The sequence below is a fragment of the Anopheles gambiae genome, chromosome 2 (genome assembly GCF_943734735.2).
Source record: "Anopheles gambiae chromosome 2, idAnoGambNW_F1_1, whole genome shotgun sequence".
Lineage (NCBI taxonomy): Eukaryota > Metazoa > Arthropoda > Insecta > Diptera > Culicidae > Anopheles > Anopheles gambiae.
The window spans coordinates 4,447,675-4,471,287 of record NC_064601.1 but is presented as its reverse complement, the minus strand read 5'-3'; the positions used below and the strand labels follow the sequence as shown (position 1 = coordinate 4,471,287).

General features: G+C 51.3%; 1 protein-coding gene across 1 annotated transcript; it reads right to left on the bottom strand.

Moving 5' to 3' along the window:
* Nucleotides 1-1,392: 1,392 nt before the first annotated feature.
* Nucleotides 1,393-23,096, bottom strand: LOC1281764 (protein hedgehog). The gene is made up of 3 exons (XM_321721.6): nt 21,687-23,096; nt 7,802-8,063; nt 1,393-3,362 (listed from the first exon to the last, which is right to left on the bottom strand). The coding sequence occupies exons 1-3, from the start codon at nt 22,308-22,310 to the stop codon at nt 2,719-2,721; spliced, it is 1,530 nt and encodes a 509-aa protein (XP_321721.6). The 5' UTR covers nt 22,311-23,096; the 3' UTR covers nt 1,393-2,718.
* Between the last annotated feature and the right edge of the window lie 517 nt (nt 23,097-23,613).

Sequence of the window (23,613 nt, the reverse complement as noted above, 5' to 3'; positions counted from 1 at the left end):
CAATGCGGGTGTGTATATAGCTTGTTGGATTTTTAATGTCGCTGGGGAGTTAGAGGGATCTGGCAAATCGTTCCAATTAGATTTAAAGTACAGCGGGGAAGCGTGTTTAAGTAGTTTACGTTAGTAGGATAGCTTCTCATTATTTCCATTACTATATAGATCTTATTGTATACATCTATTTAATCGATATCTGTCTTGAACCATATAAAACTGAATTTGGGCGATAAAAACAGCTAGCAAATAAAGAGAAACTGCATTAAATGAGGCTTCATCGGTAAGAGCAGATAGCAACCGTGATGGTGGGCTCACAAACCGAACAAATGACGAAGGGATTTTATAGTTTTGGGAACGACATAAGCATCGTGTTTATGATGGCCTTGAATGTCTTCTCGCAATAATTAAACTCTTCGTGGCAGTATACTGTCGAATTTGTATCACACGCCAATGAGCACAGACGTATAAGTGATGTCGATGCTTTTATGGTGGCACAGAAATGCGTTTCATAGTGCCGTTATTATTTCTTCCACGCAGATGCTAGCTCCTGCGCCCATGAATTCATATGACAGTCTTGTGATATTAATTGCTATTGCCCCTCCATTCAGCGAACAGGACTACATCGGGATGGATGCAGCAGATACGGTAGTGGTACAACATCGAACAAGGAAGGGAACAGATTTGATGAACGTTTATTGAGTGGGAATACTTCCATGCCAGTCTTGGGAGCTATTTTCGGGTTTATTCGGGTGATCGAACACCGAAGCGCACGACTCTAGTCGTTGGTGGAGTCGCTTTCATCGGTGCGAAATGGCACGCACACTGTTTTTTTTCTTCCAAACAGCGTTACCGAGCCGTCTGAGGGTGGTAGCTCAGCTGTTTCGTTTGTTTTCGATCATAAATATTATCTAAGTTCTCCAAAAATCTCCAAAAATCTCCGAAATAGCCGCGATTGCACACACCGTGAGTCGAGAAATGCGCCATTTTAACGGTCCGCTTGAAATATTTCAAAGAAAATTCAAATTTCATCGCCGTTTTTGAATTTCATTGTTGTTGTTGTAATCGGACCGTTGCAGTTGAAACATTTCAAGCAACTGCAATAAATTTCAAGCATCTTTCGCTACCCGCTGCCCATGCCGACCGCGCGCTCGTTCGGCCGTGTCCGCCGCCCCGGATGCGCCCGCCAGACCGTTTCGTGGCCGCAGACAGGGTTGCGAAGTAAATGCGAAAAGCTCCAAATGAGTCAGCTAGGCTTGCCAGACGGCGTGGCTTCGGAATCCGTTGGTCGGGGCCGCTCCAAGGAAGGCCGAGAAGATAGGGACCTCTCCAGGCAGCGGGGCTCAAGGGACCAGTCCACGCTTGTTCGGATATTGGAGGAAAAACCGCACACAACACAAATTGTATTAATTGTTGGTTACTATTTACAGAAGCATTCCGTTTTTATTTCAACTCAATAAGTTCTCTTCACTGTTAATACGCGCCGATCGACTGGTCACTGGCCCCAGTCACTTGCTGACGTCCCCACATTCAATCAACATCATCCCTCTCAAAGCGCTCGGTAGGCGCGCTCCCTCCCCACGCGCTTCGAACAGGTCGTTTTGGCTGTACAATATCTTAAAACCTTTGCCACTACACTCTCCGCAAACAAATCAGACGATAAAACGTAGTATTTAGAGAGTTTCTAAAATTAGATATCACGGGTTCTGGTTTGCTTGCGGCTTCCGCTGCATCTGCACAAACAGGAGCGACTTCTTAGCGCTCCGACAGCGTGTGGTTGTGTGTGTGTGTTTCACTTAGTTAATAAATACTTAGTCTCTCGTTCGCTAAACGATTTCCCCCAGCTTGCTCGTCCCACTGTTCTCGTGCTCGTGTGCATTGGTTACCTTTCATGGCTTAAACTGGTACATCTAGGGCAAGAAAAGAATACGCACACGAAACAGCAGGGAAAGAAACAAACAGGACATCCTGACTCCAAACACGGTCGCACTGGCCTGAGGTGCCGCAGCCCCAGCAATAATTTAACAATCTTTTTCAGTTTTTGCCCCTATTTACCCCATTTGTGGCCATTCATACACATCGCTATGTGGCAAATGGCGCATCGAATCATAAGCCCTCCCCTACACTACTATACATACTATAAGATAAAGGTAATAAATTACGCCCCTAATACTCTTGCGCACTATGCTGTTGGTGTCTGTTTGTTGAAGCTTCGGCTACCTAATCGTCTACCTAACGCGCTCCTGCACTACTGTCTACTTGCTCCCGCTCCTGCCTTGTATTCCTTACGCGAAACTCCAGCGTCAATCTTTGTCTTTTTGTCTTTGCCACTACTTATTTAGCTAACTTTCCAAGCTCGTCCTTGTGAGGCCGGCAGAACTCCGCGCTAAAGGACCACGTTTAAAAAAGAAACAGAAACAGAACTAAAAACCGAACCCGTGCGGAGCGTTTCACAAACGGCCCGCACACATCCGGATTTGCTAGGCAGATGGCGCTTACAGCCTACGCGCGGAAAAGCAGTCGCTCCATCCTTGTGGTGGTGTGAGTCGTTGGCTGTACAGTCGAATTGCTGGAGCGTTTGCAGTGCCGAGCATTCTATATATAAATAATTTAGATCGGTCGTCCCGCGTTTGCGCCGTTTGCCGTCCGCCTTCCCGATGCTACACTGTACACTTTTTACACGCCTTCCGTTCGCCCACTGGGAGGGCGAACATCTCCTGCCCCGGCTCAGTGGTACAGCCAGTTGGAGGGAATCAGATAGTCCTTGATGGTGTACAGCGACTTGGCGTACCAGTGGATGCCCTCGTGCCGCGGCAAGCTGAGGCTGTCGGTGCGCTCGAACAGGGCCGACACCTTCTCCGCCAGCCGGTAGGGCAGGAAGCTCCAGTGGGCCACCGTCTGGCTGTCGATCAGCGCGTAGCAGGACGCCGCTATCGAGTCGACCACGATCGTGCCCTCGCCCGTGAGCGGCGCGTACACACCCTCGGCCAGCGTGGCCGATATTCGATGCACGGCCCGCGGCTCCAGCGAACCGGCCACGTGCACCAGTATGTGGTCGCCCTCGCGCACCCGGTCGGCGAAGACGAAGCGCGTCTCGGACCGTTCGCGGCGCCACACCATCACCAGATGGGCCGGCGTCACCTTCAGCAGCGCGCCGCCCTCCGCCTCGATCGTCACGAACTCGCGTCGCTGGTGGGTGTCCCGGTCCATGAACATGAGCACCTCGCTGAAGACGGTGCGGCCGGCTGCATCGACCGCCTGCACCCGCTCGCCGATCCGCAGCTCGCTCAGCTTCCGGTGCACGCCGGCCTCGGTCAGCACGGTGCTGTCGCCGGTGAAGCAGCCGCTCGTATGGCTCGACTGGGAGGAATCTGTGCAGACGGAGAGAGAGAGAGAGAGATGGAAGAGAGAAAAAAACAAAATGGTATGCGGTTAGTAAAACGGATCCAATTTAATTTCTGACAAACGGACGAAGAAAAACCACAAAAATGCCGAAAATTGGCCCATCCGAACCAGACAAGGCAAAGGACGAAAGAAAAGCAAAGGGAGAGAGAGAGAGATACCTAAGGTATCCTCACCAAAACTGTCACACACACACACACACACGCACACGTACGCAGTCGCGGCGCCATGCTGTGGTTAACATATTTACTATCTATTGATTTATTACACCCCAGAAACAACACCGACAAGAACAAAACGACCAGCAACCAGCAAGCTGATGCTGGAAAGAAACGGTTGATCCTGTGCGAACTCACATTTCGGCATTCGTCTGCCGATTTTGCCTTTCATCTTGCGTTTGCTTGCGCCTGGCGATGCTCGAACCTGCTGCGGGGGAAATTAAAAACGGTTCCCATGCGGCCGCGTGCATCGTGCACTGGTTTCACCGTATCTCCTTCCTCTCTCTCTAGACCGGTGGCGACCCTTTTTGCGGCCATTGTGCTGATGTTACGGCACGGAACGGCCGGATTCTGGAGGCGGCGATCAATGGCGGCTTGGAATGGTATCACCCGTGCCTTTTCGGGTCGGAAAGAATGCCTCGGCAACATCGGTCTGTGTGTTGCGCTTGGGTTTTTTTCCTTGCTTTGTGTGATCGTTTTCTTGCCTCACACGATCACGGTCGGTTGCAGGGAAGAAAATGGTGGAAGTGGCATCGGTTTGCGGTTGCATTTTACATCTGACTCAGTAAGGTAAAGCTTCGTTTTGGCTGATGCTGCAGAGGCAACATTGTAGAGTTGCCAAGGATGTTTCCCCAAGAATTATAACTTATCAAAAATGCTCCTCAAACCTTACGCACTCGATCCAATTAATACATGATGCCTGCGTGTCATTTATTTACGCTCAAAATGCAACGACGAACGCTGCAGCAAACGATACGATCCCGAGAACTAAAACATCGATCAGAGCGCGCACGAAACACGCTGTGGACCCATCGAATCACATCAATTTTGCGCTTAAAAGTCTCATTTGTCAAAACGCGTTGCTCCACGAGTGTGTGTGTGTGTGTGTGTGTGTGTATGTGTGTATGTGTCGTGTACGATGCTCCAGGGGTCCTGATTGATGAGCCCGAGCCCCGAGCTCACTCGCTCCGTAGCAGGGCTCATCAATTTCAAGGGGCAGTGGTGGCCCGATCCGCCTCGTTCCACCGCAACGGCGGTGCTTTCCCTGCGTGATCGCAATTCCAATCGATCGGCTGCAGATAAATCTTGGGCCCGGGACAGGCGAAATTAATTTCCGCCTAACGCTCGATACCGTGAGAGCGTCGACTTTGGCTGGTTGTGTTGTTTGGGGCCCAACCATGCCGCCACCAATGTTGGCGAGAGTTTTGCGCGATCCGTAAAACAAACAAGCCCGTCGAGCCCGTCGCGTGTGAACTGTCACGCTGGAGTGTTTATTTACATTAAAGCTGTGGCTGTGGAGTTGTCTCGGCCAAGCAGTCCTGATTTGTGTCCAGCGGTTGGAGCACCGAACGGTCTTGTTAATTTCCGTTTTTTTCTTATCGAAAGGGTTCTGGAGGGGAGGATATGGAAGCGAACGACATTTGATCGAAAGGTTCCCATCGCTCTGAAGTGGCCGAGCGAGGTACTTTTTTATGATTTTCCTCTGTCCCGCTGATGACCGACAGCTCTAATGCCCCCTGTTCTTTCCCTCCCTGCGGTGTGTCGCAACCATTATCTCGTTATTAAAAACAGATAAATGATGGCATAAAGAACCAAAGTGACAGAGCGCCCCGGACGCATCGGAAATTGTAAACTTCCCGAACGGCGCGCTTAACCATAAACAAGCCGAGTTCCAACCACTCGACGGCTGTCACACGATACGCCAGCCGCCGAAAGCCTCACCGTATCCGTATCCGTCCGTCTCGATCCCCGGCCCCCTCACCCGGCCCCTGCGCGTTGGCTGGAATGTGAAACGGCCCCGTAGCCGTTCGATATGAACGTGATACACGGAGGGAAACTCTAGCGGTAGCCACAGGTATTTAAGAGGTTTCCCGTCTGCTGCGCTGGTGCGCTTCATTCCGACGCATTGAAGTCTTTCGTTTCGTGCCTTGCGCAAGCGGCGCTGTGCTTTTGAATGGGCGCAGGCGGACCCAGTGCGTGTGTGCAGGTTCTTGAAGGCGTCCATTGCAGAAATCGCATCGCTCGTGGTAAGCGAATCGTTATTCTCAAGCCACCTGAAACTAATTTGCATACGAGTTTAGCGCGTTTTCTGCTGCGTCGTAAAAAAAAGTTGAAATTTTGTTGCACATTTTGATGCCACTTTTTCATTAGCTGGGGTCTTTTTCGAGAGTTTTAAAATGCAAAAAAAGAAACAAAAAGCGACTCCGGCCTTGAAGATCAACAAAACAATGTAAACATTTGTTCGGTTGATTCTAAAAATGGCGATCGCTCTGGCGAGCCTCAACTGTAAGTGGGCAGCTTTCAAATGGTGTGTAACGGATTGCCAGAGAAGCATTTTCCAAACACACAACCGCAAACATGTGCCCCCGGTGCAAAGTGCAATAATAATATTTGCCATTTGTTCCCGTATCCCGCCCGCAGTACGGATCCCGGGAAGGATCGCGCTCAAACACCTGAACAAATCCATTCCAACAACGGCCCGGAACAACAACGGTCAAAAGAAACAACCAAACGAGCAAAAAAGGACCCTCTCAAACCGCTCACAAAACTCGTGCGAGAGTGCTAAGCAAATAATCCGGCTAAGGGCAAAGGACAGCTCCAGTCCAGCTACTTGCCGCGGCGAGGTTTACCGGTCGGCTTTTCGTGCGCAAAGCGGGATAATATCATTAGAAAATTAATTTTCCAACTCAGAGCCCGTCGACCGGGGTTGGGATTGATTTGCAGCCGCCGCCGCTTGGCCGCAGGATTATCCCTGGCGAAGGGTTAACCGGTGCTTATCCACTGGAGGCACTGACTTTGAGCCACTCGAGCCAGTTGCCTTTGACAGGTAGTGCGGAGAGCGGGCAGCATCTCCGGATTGCAGCAACAGCAATGTTCCCTCGAAAATCAAGCAAGGGAAACAAACATTTACACGAGCTTAGGCACAGAAAAGATGGACAAGAAGGGACCAACCAACCAACAGCCAAAGGACCCATCGTGGTCGCTTTCACTTGGCGGGATCGATTTTGAGGCGGTCTCGGTGCAGGTCGGTTTTTAATTAAAACCCTGGTGCAGATAAATTAAGGTTCGCTCCTCCGAAACGCACGCTGGAAGGTCGCGAAAATAATAGCCATCCCTGCAGAATCACATTCACCGCCCAAAGGGAGCGGGAAAGCGGAACACGCTCTCACTTAGAACGCTTTAACAGTGTGCAGCGGTGCAGCGCCGCCCCGGTGCTTTAACAAGACGCTGATATGATCACCGAGCGAGCAGGACGTAAAACAGCCCTCGGGCGATCGGAAAATGGCCGCGATGGCAGCGAGAAAAGATGGACCAGAATTAACAAGCTGCTCGTTAGCCATCTTCATCGCGCCGAGTCCGTCGTCTTGTTCTTCCGCTGACGCCAAGGCGTATTTTCCTCCACCCAATTCCGTTCACATTCCCCATTCACTCGTTAAAGTTTGGAACTCTGGAGCTCTGGATCGTAAAAAACCAACCCTCGACGGCTTGCTTCACCCCGGGCCAGCGGGCTGAGAGAACATGGCGCAACCAAACAACGCGTAAACCGGACAACGATTTGCATTCATCAAAAGTTGTCGAGCATGATGTAGAGCCCAGAACCCCTGAGGGGCGGGGGGAGGGTGCGTGCGGAAACGGTACACAAACTACAGGTTACAGATGGCGGCAGGAGCTGTCGAAGTTGCTGCGAAAGCTGACGCTTTCGGCGTAAACTCAATTACGGATTCTGCATTTCTCTTTTCTTTGCTTCTCGCAAATGGTGATTTCGTGCCCGTGAGGCCCGACAACGATCTTGCCTCTTCCTTTGGCCCGCGTTGCGTGCACCATCCCGAAAAGTTTCGACTCCGACAGCTTGCGCACGGGATGTATCTGCGCCGAAGGTAGTCCTACGGCGGTGAATGAAGGACACGCCGGGCCGCTGCACATAATGGGAGCCGTAAGGTGATACGACTTCTTAAATGAGCGCTGTCCCGCGTCTCGCAGTGCGAAGGAAAGAGTGCGAGACAGGTAGGTTCGCGATCGGATTACAAACAGAATCAGGCTGCTCAATTTCCGTTCCCCGGGATGGATAGGAAACTGATCCTACCGACCGCGCTTGAAGGTGATCCTCTCAGCCCTTTTGCGGGGAAGTCAGGGTGAGTTTCCTTGAAATCAACGGCAACCCACACCGTCACACCGAACGCTCAACTCACCTGATTTGACGGAGCAGTGGATGTGGCTACGACTCTCGTAGAACACCCAGTCGAAGCCGGCCTCGACGGCCAGCCGTGCCAGCATGCCGATCTTCGACCGATCCTTGTCCGACGTCATGATGTCGACGGCGCGCCCTTCGTAGTGCAGCGACTCGGGCGCATGCATGTGGTCCTCGTCCCAGCCCTCGGTCACCATGAGCCGCAGACCGGGCCACTGGTTCATCACCGAGACGGCCAGTATGTTGAGCTTTTCTTTGCAGCGCTGAGGGAGAGGGAGATAGAGAGAGAGAGAGCAAAGTAACACGTTAGTATGGTGATACGTTAATTAAATTATCCCGTAATGATGCTAATTATTTGTCAACAAGCCAATACCCATAAACAACTGTTCGTTTGGCCGCCAGCGCTTGCAACTTCCTGCTTAATAGCTGAAGCGAAACGCCGACCGTGGCGAAAGTTGCTCCCCATCAAAACGGGTGGGAATAGAGATGGGAAAAGGAGGAGGGAAAAGCAAGAGAACCGCGCCAACCCCGATAACGGAGCAGACTAGAAGCAGGAGACTAATGACTAGCTTCGACACAAATTGATATCGACTCGGCAAGACACCCCTCGCCGGTCTCTCGGATCGAATCAAGTGGCGGTGGTGGTTGGGGGGAGGAGGGTGATTGGAATGATGAAGAAACACCGCACACACACACACGCACATACGCACGCAGAAAGCTTGTTATCTGGCTGCTTTTATCACCCAGCCATCGGTACCGCGGGGCAGGAAAACCCGTTCCGAAGCGCTTTTTCTGAGATGAGAAAGGCGTGAATGTGCAGTGGCCATCGAAAAACAAATGCGTCTCATTTGCATCGCACCTCGCTGCACGCTGCCCTTACCCCGGCCCGGACAACCCACCCCGAAGCTGATTAATGAGGTGCGTGTAGTGATAAAAATAAAAATTAATCTTCCAACTTCTTAAAACACAGAGCGAGAGCGAGAGAGACACCGGCAGCATCGTTTGGACGCGCGATGGTGTGTAATTTTCTTCACCTTTATCACGCATCGTGCAGATCGTGGTAGGCTTGCGGCACACACCGCTACAGCACGGCTGAAGGTGATGTGGATGATGATGATTACTTTAGACTTCCATCACCGGTCGAAGATCGATTTCACCTCCGCAAGAAAACCAGTTGCAGTCTCGGTGGCGGTGGCTGTGGAGAGTGTGTGTGTGTGTGTTTTTTTTCGTTACATAGTAGAAGACGCTGCTCGCTTGGCGAAGGGGAAACTGTTCCAACTCCGCAGCCAAGCATAATGGTAAATGAAATCGTTTAAAACGGTCAGCGCAAACGCAAACTTGGGAAGATAAAATGCACGGCCTTGCTTGAGAAAAGCGCCGAAGAAAAAAATGGCTGTTCGGATGGGATCGATTAGCGTTTGCAGAGGAGTTGCAGTTATGAGAGACGGAAACTTAATCACATTAGATTATTATACAGCTAAGAATCATGTAAAATAAGCTTAGTTGTCGTTATACAGCCTCTGCGGACTGTTTGTTTAGCTCCGAGCTCCGAATATAAGCTGAAACGAGCGTCACGTTTGAGAGGGAACTTCAGACCATGGCTTTGACGTCCAAATTGGCTTTGGCTTAAACCATTTCCAATTCCAATTTGTTCCAGCTAAGCTTTTATAGGTTTAGGTAACTGCTTACACAGAAAAAAGAGAACCAACCAAAAAAGAAGCACATAACACCCAAATCCCCCCCCGAGGAGCCACTTCCTTTTACGAGCAACCTGTGTTCATCTCGAAACGATTCCACAACGTATCACTTTTTTGTTGTGTGTTTCCGAATTCAAGATGGCTCCCCCAGCGCGCTCCCAACGCGGGCAGGAAAGGCGTGGCCTAAAGCTTGGACCGTTTCGGGGAGCGAACAAGCAAATCGAAAAAAAAAATGCCTCAAACCAAACAGCAAGACGAACCCGCGCTGTGGTCTCTTGTGCTGGAAAGGTTTTGGGGTGTGTGTGCTTCCGAGCGTAGAAAGGTTTGCCTCTGCCCGCGGGGTCCGCCGGTTGCGACAAGGACAGGTGAATCCACCGTTAGTCATCGTTTGAGAGCGTCTTGGCAACAGATGCTAGATGGTTCGAGTTCGAACCATAAAACGTACCCCAAATTCCCAATGACTGATCAAAGGCTCTAGAATGTTCAAGGTTCGTCGCTTGAATCGTTTCTGTCGCTTGGAATTGTAATCTTGCCGTGTAGGCATTTCCGCTCGACGAGAACTGATAGATGAATCATGTACTACGGCAGACTCTTTCTGCTCAAATGATCGCAAGAACTTCACGGTCGTTAATTATTCGCATCGTTTCGATGCATTTCTAGCGACGCCATTTTGGTGTTCAGAGTAAGCAGACGAGCTTGCTTTCACCGCCCAAAGAGCTGATGCTTCCTTGAGATTAGCAATACCGAACCCGCGGAGCAGCAATCACGAACCTAGAACGGTTCGCTCGATCGCGTGATGCGCGATCCAATCGCAAAAGCTTGTCGACGGTCCAGCTTGTGGTGCGTCAAGAAGGTGGAAGCAAAGAAGAAGCCTCTGAACGCTAAATTAAAATTTATGTGTTTGTGTGCATTTCAGCCGATCAGCAGGAATCGTTGAATGGATTTTAGTTCTTCCATCTCCTTCTCCTCTATGGGTTGTCGGTTTCCTTCGTTATGGGGTTGTTTTCCTTTGCCTTTTCTTAATCGTGTCTAAACTTTTCGTCACAGATGTCATATTAGGCTGGCTAAATGGTGTCACGCTTGTCACAGGGACTAGAGCCTCCCTCCCCCAAAAAACAAACCGATACATTCCCACCTAGGGGCCGTACCATCTTGCGCATTTGCCTTGCTCACGCAGTAATTGGACGCCCCGAAAGTTGCTGGTCGATACGCTGCGGGTCCGAAACGGGCCGACCAGAAACCCCAGAAAAAGAAACCCAAAAATGTTTGTCCTTCCGTTGCCCACAACCGGCCGCGTTTCGTTTCGCTTGATCGCCATTCTCTCTCTCTCCCTCTCTCTGTTGCTCCGTCTCGATCTCGTCTTTACCATTTCTCGGAATCTTCCGAACCGCATTGGCCACGGGTTCCAAGGAGAATGGGTTTCTTTGGGATTCACTTTTTCCCAATTGCCGGGCCCCGGCGATTCCTGGTGCTGCTCAAAGGTGTTTGTTTTAAGGGCTACCGGGGACGAATCGATTCCGTGTGCCCTGTGTCCCTGAGACAATTTGCCACGGCGTCTAAATATTTGGATATTTTCTTTCCCAAACCAACCGCTCGCTGTCAAACCCATCGAAGGACATCGAACGGAACCATTAGATGGCCGTTCGGCTTTTTTCTGTTGCTGCTGCTGCTGCTGCTCCCGGAGGGCCTTGAGCTTCTCGCCGGGAATCCGTGACGGATAGTTTTTCACAAAATAATGCCTTACGGCTGTGTGTTTGTGTACGGAAAACGAATTTCGGCCGACAATCGATTAACTGCAGTTGACTGACTTTGACAGCTTTTGCCTTGCTGCAATTGTTGCGAAATGGTTTACCCCCTAACCTTGACCAACGGCAAGCAGCGGGAGTTCCCGGGAGGTTGGCATTCTCATTCGTTTTCCTCTTTTTTTTTTTGCTTTTGAAGTTTGTGGTTGCCATTTATGTTTATTTGTTTTTGCTTTCGTCCATTTGAATCGGTGGATTTAAGCACTCACAAAGGGATCTAGGGACATGTGATTTGGCAACGGGCAAAAGGGAAATTAGCAAACACTCGGTTCGATGAAAAATGATCCCAACGCGCGAATGAAACGAACGGCAGAAGGATTCATTCCTTTCCCCTTGGGAGCACCATCGTCCAAGCAGTGGAAGGGTTTTCAGTGTCCGGAAGGTGTGCACTCCAGGGTGCGGTTTCTAGTTGGGGAAAAGATTGTTCCCAGGAGACGAAAGTAAACATGCGCTTTTAAAGTGCATTCAATTCCCTGTGTTCTTCCCATGTGCTCAGGACTGACTTGCGCTAATGGGGAAAGGAAATTTACACTTGCCTGTCAATTTTTCCTTGACAGCGTTTGTTTGACCACAACCGGCCGTCCTGGAAAACGCGCACCCGTGGGTGCGGCTAAACAAGCTCCCGGTGTGGCGATAATGTTCCTCACTTTCCTAATTATGTTTGTGGAGCCTTCTGTCTGTTCTTCCGCCATGGCAAAAGAGCCATTTGTGGTGTCAATTAGCGCTAGCCCCGTAGGAGCGACCAACAGGAGCTCCCACTCTACGCGTCGCTTCCATTGTGTGTCCTTAAAAGACACAGCGCTTCCGCATGAAGTGGTGGCGCTTAACGATGTCGTGCGTGTGTGTGTGTGTGTGTGACTGAAGCTTTTGTTAGACATTGGTTGTGTCAACAGGCCTCAACAGCACGGTAGCTTCCCACCTCTGTGTAACGTGAGCGACCGATTTACCATTCTAAAGCCAGCATTCCCGCAGCACAATGGCTCCGCCAATGGGCATGGGAAAACAAACTCTCCGAACCTGCACCTCCGTTTCCAGCTCTGCTTCATCCCTACACACACGCACTCGCCTTTTTATCCCACACTCGAACGAAAAGCTCCGCTAATCGTCGGCTTATTTGGTACGCGGCGGCTACGATAAGGACCAGCACCAGCGCTTTAATGCTCAGATTTATTCCCAACCCCGTCACAATAAACTCAACTCTCGAGGGCTTCACACCATTTGTGTGTGTGTGTGTGTATGTGTGTGTCACACTTCATGTCAAAATATTTCGTCAGCTCCAAAACGCAGGCGGGCTGCGTGCGCGTTTAATCGTTCGGGCACGATCTCCCGATCAACCCCAGCCACGACAGCCCCGCCAGTTTATCCGCCTGCTGAGGTAGCGTTCCGACACGATCCGGCAGCAATCGAAAACGTTTAAGCGTCAGGCAAACGCGTGTGCGACAAATTCCTTTGACTTGAAAGCGGGCAGGACAGGCAATAAAACGCCCCCCCCCCCCTTCATCCCTGTGTCTCGCTCGGACCGCGCACAAACGCGAGCACAAGCACGAGTCACACCGTGTGCGACTGCGGGATGATAAATGGTCGGCCCGGTTACCTTCTAAAGAGCGGCCCATTTGTCAGCCCACGGGCAAGGGAAGAGAAAGAAAGAGAGAGAGGGAGAGAGAGAGATTGTAGAGAAACGCACAAATGTCGTCTCATCCCACGAATCGGTACAAGCAGTGGCTTGATCGCGGGGGTACTCTTCTGTGCCTGTTTGTTCATTCTTTATTTTCAAAATATCCTTTACCGCGCGCCATAAAAGACGCTCGTCGACGTTGCGCGCGCGCGCGGTGAGGCGGGGTGGGGCAACAAAAAGGTGAAAAGGCGAAGAATTAAAAAGAGATAAGTATTAAATTACATCGCATTAATATTGCTCACTTATTTTGTCATTTCAAGTTCAGCCGGCACCGAGACCCGTCACGACGAGGACGACGAAAAGGGTAAAAGGGACTGTCGGTTTGCTGCTGGTTGCTGGCTGTACCGCTCAGCATCGTGTAATGTACGGTGTCATCGGTACATTTTGGGGTCGCACATTAACTGCACACACGGGATTCGGTGGGTCTTGCCTTGCCGGTGCGGTGCATCGCTCTTTAGGACATTATACACCCGACACGAGCCTGGCAACCTGCGTCGTGTGTGCGCCCGTGTACCCTTTTTGTTTCGATGTGCATATATTACGGCCCATAGAGGCAGGGGGAGCGATAGCGATCGAAAACAGGAAGGAACGGGAGAATGCAAAACGAACAAATCCTCTACCCAACAAACACACATTCGGTACCATTTAGTGGTGCGTTTTGCTGTGCCCGCACACGGTTGATTAATGGTGCAGATGGTGTTTTCGCTTTCCCCGGCTTTCTGCGGTGACATTCGCCCCCAAACCACCAGCGAGACAAGTGGCAAGATTGAAAAATTATGATTAAAATGTAATCTTATATAATACACCATCGGGCTGAGCTACTTGGGTGCCGGTGTTGGGGGAGTTAATCATCTGCGGATGCCGTTTCGCTAACGGGGTAAACGAAAGATTACAATCGAGCAGGAAGAGCCCTGTGGGAGGACTCTAGCGGGAATAGGGAAGCATCCAAGGCATGGATCGAATTACAATCGAAAGGAACGGCAACCGGATGATGACGCTGATGATGAGACCGATGAGGCTAAACGATGATCGGTGGACTGATCTGGGGCCTCGTACCCGAGGACCTCCCGTGTTGTCCGGGCGCCCCCGGAGAGTGCCTTTTGTTGTGCGCCTTGTGCTTGAGGCAGGTTAGTAGTAGCTTCCCATTTCAGAATCCTTAGAAGTAGCGCTGGATGAGATGAGCGAGAGAGAGAGTGCGTTTGCGGTGTGGTCTGCCCATTCCGGGAGACAGGGGACGCCGTCCTCGAGTGGATCAGTATCCGGAGGATGTAATAGGATATTTGACCTCACCGAGGCGAGGATCGATATCGATACCGGATCGATGCCGATTTTCCGCTTCCCGGCTGGCTCGATATGTGCGTCCAAGAGTGAGTGAGCTAGAGGGGGAGAGGAACGCTTTTTGCGGCTATCAGAAAGGACCCACAACCGTGCAGAGCACGAGAGAGAGAGAGAAAAAAAGACACAAGAAAGTCAAACCAGCGGAAAAGTTTGAGCCCGGTTCGACAGGTCGGCGAGGAATGCGACAAATTCCTGCGGTTTTTGGCGTTGGCCACATGGTTTCGGGCGTTGCTTTTTTTTCGGAACCGAAACCAAACCTTCCGGTGAACTGAGATGTTGATTGTAATGAATCCTTCCATTGGCGTGAGATAACCGAAACCCGAAAACACTCTAGCCAACCGAAAATCTCGGACCGGCCGCAGGGAAAGGTTAACGAACGACATGCGATCGTGCCTGGTTGAAGGTGCTGTCTGGTCAATGCTTGGAAACTTTGGGTTTTGGGCCCAACCGCTGTAGCAATGTGTCAAAATCACTGTCACAACAATCGGAGCTCACTGGTATGGTGAATTCTTGGGGTATTTTTGTAGCTTTTAAGCAATTACCTACAATGTTTTACCTCATTTTTATCAGCACAACAAACCAGCAACATCGCTGAACGCACTCGGTGGCAATCTCTCGAAGACACAAAACACTACATTAAAGCTCATGAGCATCCGAGCTCTGGCCAAGAAGGCCCGTTTTGCGCGCTACTTCACTCTGCACAACTCTACAGCCAGACAAGCTGACCCGCCGTACCATCCAGCACCAGGTTCAATTTAAGCCTTATTTATGAGACAACGAGCGGCGTTGCGCACATCGGGCCCGATCGTTCGGGATAATCGGGTTTTACAACCGCGCGCGATTATGCTGCAACCTAATGCTGCCCAGTTGCTGACCGTTGGCAGGTTGTTAGCGTGAACTACTTGCCCGCTTGCGCACGTGAACCGTACGGCTGGGGCTTGTAAGTTTCCCGTTGCTTTGCAGCGAGCCACAAAACGGGGGGCCATAAAGTTTACCACTGCAGAAGCCGTTTGCTGAGCTCGCTGAGGACGCGTGTGTGAGTGTGTGTGCATGACGCGAGAACGTGAGCTTAATGTCACTGTCAATAAATGTGTTTAAGCGCTGCACAGAGTGAAAAGCTGCGTGGCTGTGGACCGAACGAACGATCCCAAAAGCAAAAAGGCATCCCGATCGCCCCCACATTCGCTATGCTGCTTATGCTAATTGGGTGGTGATTTAATCACGGCAGCGGATAGTGGCCACGAAGCTCTTGCTTTCCTTGTTTCGGAGCTACGCCCGAGGCACCGGAACGGAACGATTGGCGAAAAATATTGGATACTTTTATGCTTTTCGGGTCGGGCGTATTACAGCCCGTGACGAAATGCTGGCAGCTCTTGATGGGAGGGGGTTTCACCCGGGGTCGGTCGGACTTTCTCACCCTCCAACCGATGCAGGGTGATCTCGCGGTGGTTCAAAACAGATCATAACTTATGCCTGCGATCGAGCAGCTCTGCTTGGTGGTTGTCTGGACCGTCTCGCGCACGCTCCATCGATTCGCTGTGTTCCACACTCTCGTTGGAGAGTTCAAGCTCACAGCCGTCACCCTTTCTAGCCGTCGGTTTTGCTAGATCCTCTTTAAGATTGTTCCAATGCTCCCAACACACACACACGAACAACACGTAACTACATGTTCGAGCGCCTTAATCGTACCGCGCAACGATCGTTCATCTTCCTCACAAGGGCACGATCTGCGTCCATGACTTCCCACACTCACACACACACATACACACACGGACGGACGGCACGCACTCGGCCTTTGGGGAAGGATTTTCCCACCGTCTTGCACACGGTTCGACATTTTCGCTCCACTGCCACAGTGATTGCTTGCCACTGATACGGCGGTTGGGGTCGTTTTCTCCGCAGAACAACACATTGCGCGCCATTTTCATCCTGTGCCTCTTTCGTGCTTCGAGATGTAACTTCACCCCCCCCCCCCCAAGCAAAGAGCGACCCAACGATGAGTTGGCAGTTACGAGTCGAGTCGCTTGGGCCGGGCAACGCCAAGCATGCAACAATTTGCTCTCGTAACGCAAACCATCCACGGGGGCTATTGTTTTTTCGTGGCTAAAAATAAACACAAACCCACCGTTCGCATTCCCTCGATATACATTGGGCTCTAGATGCCATTTCGATAGGTTTACAGCACTGAAAGGCGGGCGGTTCGGTACGCCAACCTTCCTTCTCCTTGAGCCCGCAGGTTTTATCGCCCACCCACCATCTCAAGCTCATTTTGTGGCTGCCGCAGCTAAACTGGAAGCGCCGTAAAGGGCAATTGCAATCGCAAGCTACACTCGTAAACAATCGGAATTGCATTTCGAAAGCTTCCTCGCAAGGTAGGAAAGCAAATACAAATACAAAAACACGGGCTAGTCGACAATTATTATCAATTGATTGACTTTTAATCGCATTTCTTGAGCGACCGGGCACTAAATAATATTCAAACGCGTTGCCTCGAAACAAAACAAAAATAAAACCGCTCGCAATATAAGGCCCACGGTGCGTTTATCGTTTTATGAGACGTTTGTTTTCTCTTTATAACGGCTGTGCGGTTTTTTGTTTTGTTTTTGGTATTTCTCAGTCACTTTTATTGTGCCATCATTATCGTTTAAGGGGGGCGTGTGTGCGTGTGTGTTTGTGTTTTTGTACGTCTTTAGCCATGCCGTGGGCTGTGAGATGAGATGCAATTCCTTGCGAGGAAGGTAGTTAAGAGGGAAAGAGTAGCTCGAAGTGCCCAAAATCAAGTTCAACAAAGTTGCTTTGTTTCCAAACGCTTCCCGCGCCCGATCGCACAGCATTTATTTTCTGTTTGTCGGATCGCACTCGGTCGCTAATTAGCGCCTTGTAAATGCGTGTGTATGTGAGTGAGTGTGTGTCTTGCCACAGCGGCAATCAGATGCGACTGTTTCGGCCAGACCGGGCCGGTATTCGATCGTCTGCTTCCATATATTCCCCAAAGGCAGCCACAGAAAGCGACGCTTCGAGCTTCACAAAAAGCTCCGTTTACAACCGTATTAACTAATTCCCTCCGCTTATAGCTTTACAGCTCTCGCCAAATACAAATACCAGCACACACACACACACACCCATACACACGTACAAACACCGGCAACTGTGGTGCGCAATTCGTAGCCATAAACATTCAACCCATTAAGCAGGGTAACGAAAAATCGCTTCCAACCGTCGTCTTAGTAGCTTAACCGGACACCTTTTCGAAGCCCGGTGGGTCGGTGGGTGGGTTTGGGTGGCGCGAAATCGTACCAGAGAGGGGGGGGGAGGGGGGGGGGGAGCGAGAGAGAGAGAGCGTGTGTGCCATATAAATTCCATAATTGATTGAAATTGGTCGATTGGACGCGGTTCTATGCCGGGAAAGCCGCGCCTGCCGGTCCCCATCCGAGGCTTCTCGGACTCTTTATAAACCAAAACTCGAAACTCCGTAGATCGTAAATCGGGCTCGTAAAACTATTTTTCCACCATTGGGGTTTGGGGTGGTGTAATTTCTCCCCTCCATCGCCCAACCGGCCCTGATCGAACTGGCTTAATGATGATGGGCACATTAAAATCAGGTCAACAATTGCCAAAAAAAAAAAAAACAGCGGCCTCATGGGTGGCCCCATAGCACAGCGAAAACCCATGGCGGAACCAGGTCGATTGATGTCTAAGCCCGATCAGCATATATTGGTATGATTTACGATCCAGCATCCCCAGCGTCCCGGGACGGCGGCAGAGCAGACGCGCGCGCATAAATCCTTGCCCATTGCAATAAATCAGCCCATTGCCACGGCGCAGAACTGTCACACACCTGCTGACGGTGCACGAGCTAAAAAAGACCACCCCCCGCGATCGCACGCACATCTTGGAAGCAAACAGTGTCGTCGGCTTGGTTTTCTTCTGTTCTGCGCCTCTGCCGGCCGATCTAATAGCGCTAATAAGTCGCAAAAAGTACCGCAAACCGGGTCACCTGGTCTGTAAAAGTGTGGGGGGAGGGGGGGGGGGCTTTTCCTCTGTACCTTCCACGGAGGGATGAATCGCTTGCGTCTTTGCCGGCGTAACGAATCGGTCGCGGCTCGCGAGCAAGTGTCAAAACTATCGCGACCGCGTGCGCGCGCGCTCCACAAAGACCGGTGCCGGAAAGTATCAACCAAACATGAAGCTGTGAAATGAATAAAATCCGTCAAAGGCCGACAACAGAACCACAGAGAGCCGTATGAACCGGGCCCCGGCACATATATGAAACAAAGTAACACCAAGAGCCGTAACCCATCACTTGGTGGTGGAGGTGCACGCGATCGGTGCTAAATTCCCTGTCTCGATGCCCGTTTTTTCACTGTTGCACGCTTTTTGCCTCTCGCTCATGCTCTCTTAATTCAATTACACTCTTTCACCAAGAAGGGGATGCGATGTAGCAAAGGCGGAAAGGGCGAAGATCCCAGCGAGACAGTTTATTAGTACACAATGCACAAATATTTGACATCATCGTGCGGCTGTCAAAAGCGACAGTTAAATATTTACGTTCTGAACCAGATTTATATTGCACCCCCTCCTTCCTCCACCACCCCCAACCAATGGGGTGGTTTATCTTCTCAAGTGCCACACAATCGTACCGTGCCGTTGATCGTTTGCTTACGATTACCCCGTTCTCTGTGTATGTGTGTGTGCGTGTGTATGTGTGTGCTCTTTCAGCTTTCCTGTTCGTTTTAATTACTCATGTCAAATACGGTGTCCGCTCTGGGGTGGATCAACAAATTGGTAACGAGATCCAAACACACTTCTGCCCTTGTTTGACAATCGGTTGTTAACAACATTCGCTACAAGTGTTTTGCGCCCTTCGCGCTGTGCCACTCACACACTCGCCTTCCCGCTGTCCGCCTGTGCACGGGAAAATGTAACGTCATCCGGACTGTGTCCAGCATGCTCCTCACTCTTTCTCTCTCTCTCTCTCTCTCGTCTTTCTCCAAAGCCCCCCTTGTATGCGCCCTCTTTAAAAGCATAAAACAAGCAACAGAGCAGGGGAACATTCTAAGCTTGTGGCCGTTTGGTGGAACGCGACTCGAAGGTGGTGTTTATGGTAATTTCAGTGTTTCGTTCTGTCAGAGAACCTCACCCCCTCCTCCCCTCTCCCCATCACTCAAACCACTTCCATTTGCAGTTCAATGCAACCCCTTCGCGTTGGTTTATGGATTTGTTTTCCCTCGGCACACAACCAAGCCGGCCCTCGGGCTTAAAAGCTTTTCTTCTTCCGTCCTGCTTGCTCTTCTCGTCCACCTGTACCCCCGGACCGAACGGGAAAAGCTCCCTGAAAGGAATGGTAAACAGCAGGTAGGTTGAAAAACTGAAAAACAAAACGCCAAGAAGCGATTATTTAATTTTTAATGTGATCAAACAGTTTCAACTCTCACGTGTGCTTTCTCTGCCACATTTTGCTGTGCAGCACATCGCAGCTAGAGCAATGAGTGTGTGTGTGTGTGTGCGAGTGGTTCGTTTACCAACGACCCCTCTGAAGATGCCCTTTTGCGGGCGGGTGTGAAAACAAAAGCGACCCCAAAAACAATCCCCCTCCGCGCGGTGAGGTCTCCCCGATCTGCAATCGATCGAGCTGGAATCGGGAGGAGGAGGTGGGTGGTTGTTGTTTCTACGGAAGGTGGACGAGTTTGCTCAACAGCTTAAGAGCTCGAGATTTACACAAACAGACGTCCACCGACATTCCACCGACGGGGAGTTTTCATTGATCCTCGTCCCCCGGCTCTGTGAGGTGTGAGTTTCGATATCACTTCAGCAGCAAACGGTTCCAGTGTGTTTGCACACGCTTCGATCATAAATGGCTCCCTTTGAAGGGGCGGGACGTTGGCGAGGGGGTGGTAAAATGAACACAAAATCTCTTGGGCAAACGCGGGACGGAGTTGTTGGAGCACCCAGAGCACTTTAATTGAATTTTAATCATTTATTTACATTACTCCGAACGTTATGCGCGCTGGATGCGAGATGGGATTCGCAAAACGTTTAAGGCGCAGGCCCAATCGAGCGGACGGCTGCAGCACGCGGTAGGGGGGAGGGGGGCTACGTTCGAGAATAAACAATCAAATCGGTTGTCGTCGTCTTGAGAAGAGCCAGATTGTGACATCCCTTCAATAGCGATCGTGGGATATCGCAGATGACTTGGACGTCGGGCAGCCGGGATCGTTTGCGACGACAGAAAATGGAACTAACTGCATGATGAAGCAATTTCTCGTCTATTCCCACTATTCAAACAATTCCTCGCCATTCCTGGAACGCGTCTTAGAAAGCGCTCTCTATTTGTTGATAAAAGCCAGATGCCACGCTTGGAGTCTCTGCAAAGACTTGCTGGTATTCTAAGGCGCAAAACGACCCTCCTCGGCTCTCGCTCACTACATCCGCTTCAAATCACTGCTAACCACCGCGTTCAATGCACGAGTCTTCCGGGTGGGTCGTAAATTTCGAACGCACCACACCGGTGACACATATCACAATCGGCGGAACGTAATCGGCTCATTTTCTGCGATCGATCGTAAAGTTGCCCTTAATCCAGCGCTGATACGCAAGTCCGGCGATAAGATTAGAGCTAACGGGCACGCGAGAGGGAGCAAAAACCCCCCTCACACACACACACATACAAACTCAGGCTCTCCGATAAAGGTAATTCCCCAAAACATTGCATTCCGTCGTAGCTTGAAATAACGCTTGTAATGACATTTAGCTTTTCGGTGGCTGCTTCTGGAATGTGGGAAAGGGGTGGCTTTCCGGGGATCAAACACACACGTCAAGGCTGTGCGAACAGCGCGCGCGCGTGTGTGTGATTATGTGTATAGGGAAAAAAGAAATTGAGGTCGAGCATGTAGCATTTATCAAACAAAACGTTGCATTTTACGCCCGATCGAACGATAACAGTAGTACGCTTGTACGCTTGTTTGTTGCCTTTTCTTTTTTCCCTTGTCCCTTGTCCCGCCGACGCCCTGACATGGTGTTGATACTGCTAAAAACTGCTGGTGTGAAAGGCCACACGGTGTGCGGTTCCCGTCGGTACTGGCCTTCGCCTTCCAGGACCTTGCCTTGTAAAACGATAAATACGGAAGTTTATGGGGCTGGATGGAAGCGGTTCCGCTTTTACAACTCGGGACGACCCGTCGTAACCGAGCTGGTGGCCTTGAGATGCTGTAATGAGCTGCCGGGACGCGTGCGACCTTCCCATCCGAACCAGTACCCAATGCTCTGCCAGCTCATTAACGAAAGAGTCCTTCGAGAAGGTTGTAAAGAAGATAGAGACTTTTTGGGAAGTTCGTCGTCTGCTTTCTCCACCGTCAGCGTCCTGCTGTCACTCACCTGCGTCATAACACGGTCCGCTCCCGTACCCTCCTCGTCCTTGAAGATGATGTCCTTGTTGTAGTTCGTCTCGAGGCTGCGGAACTTGCTGTCGTTGCGCGAGATCGGACCCTCCTGCATGCCGGACGCGGACAGCGAGTTTTCGCTCACGTTCGGCACGTGCTGCTTGAACACGAGCGGTAGCAGCTTGCGGGTCCGCCTTGGACCGCCAATGCCGCGGCCCGGCCCACAGCCGGCCGTCAGCTGCACCAGTGCCAACAGCGCCACCAACAGCCACACCATCGTCCTGCTTCGCTGTGGTCCACACACCCTTCCCGCACAGGCAGCGCGCGCAGATCGACACCGGCTGGTCGGTCCGGCGCGACTGTGGCCCACCGAACCCTCCTCTAAGGGGCTGACACTCATCTCCTCCTCCATCGTCACCATCTCGTACGGTCCAGGCGGGCTGGCAGGCAAGCGGGCTGTTGATTGCATTGCCGGGCTGGCCGGGTCGGGTGTCGCACAGGGCACGACGACAACGCGAGCGACCGGCGTCTGTCTCCAGCGGCCCATGCGGCTGTCACTGCACAGATTGCACGATCGTGACGCAGAAGGCAGCGACCTCGCTGCACTCTTCCGGTGCATCCAGCTATCGGTGGCCGACGGACGGTCGGCACTCGAGGCTGAGGACGCCACTTAACCTTCGCCACACACACACAAACACACACACACAAACAACGCACGGTCACACACTCAGGCACTACGGTCACACTTTGGGGTTTTGCCACGGCACACCTTCTCGCCTTCAACTGCACTTGTCTCGCCGGGGCCAACACACCCTGCACTTGTTGGGTTGTAATAATTATTTATGCTCTTTGCTTTTCACTTGCAAACTTTACACATACACTCACACACGCACGCACACACGCACGATCATAGACACAGACACGCGGGGTTATGCAAATGAGGATGCACTACTGGAGGCAACAACTCTCGGCCGCACTGCTGATCGATTCCGGCGTGACATTGGACGATGGCGCGGCTTCGTTCACTGAGATTCAAATTTACTGTGGCACGTGTTTGCTCGGTTGGGGTTGGAATTTAAAACTACACCGTGGGTCTAATACACACCGATACACTTTCTAATCATCACGCGGCACGTCCAACAGGGCGAAAAAAGGCGAGTTTTCCCAGGCGAAAACAAAAAACAAAATTATCAATTTCCCTTCTTTTTGGCTTCACTTCCTTCTTAAAGTTATGCAAAACTTTTCTTTCCGGCTTTTCCACTCCACTGTGCACAAACCGACGCCTTCAGTGCCGTCAGGCGACGATATCAGCGATTGGTGTATGGAGGTTTAGGTCCGCAAACGGTCCGCCGAAGCGATGGTAATTCGACTAGCACTAAATTAGAACTAAGTAGACTGACGGTTGAAAATTTTCGAAGCTCGCCTTACCTCACGCCCGAGCACCGTCGGTGACAGCCTTCGCCATCACGAGAGAGAGAGAGAGCGCGCGCAGCAAGAAACGGGCCGAATCGAGGGAGCGAGCGAGACCGAGCAAGCACGAGCGATAAGCGAACGAATGAACGAGCGAGAGCTGCGTGCTGCGAGAGCGAGATGATCCTCGCAACGCACCACCCCACCGACAACACTGGACGGCTGTGTGAACGTGTAGCTGTGTGTGTGTGCGTATGTCGGGGGTGAATAAAAGGAAAAGAAAAGTCTCATCCCTTCCCTGGCGGCGTTTGGCTTGTGGGTCGCTGTTCGCACCAACCTGGAAAGCTTGCCTGGCGCGAGCGGGACAGCACGCGGCCCGCTAAACCAATGGAAACTGCTCGAGTACGTGCAGCGAAAGTAGCGATTTCGGATGTGCTGCTGCTGCTGCTCGAGTCGAGCACAGGGCGAAGGGAAAGCTTTTCTGCTGTGCTCTTTCTCCGCACTGCAAGGAT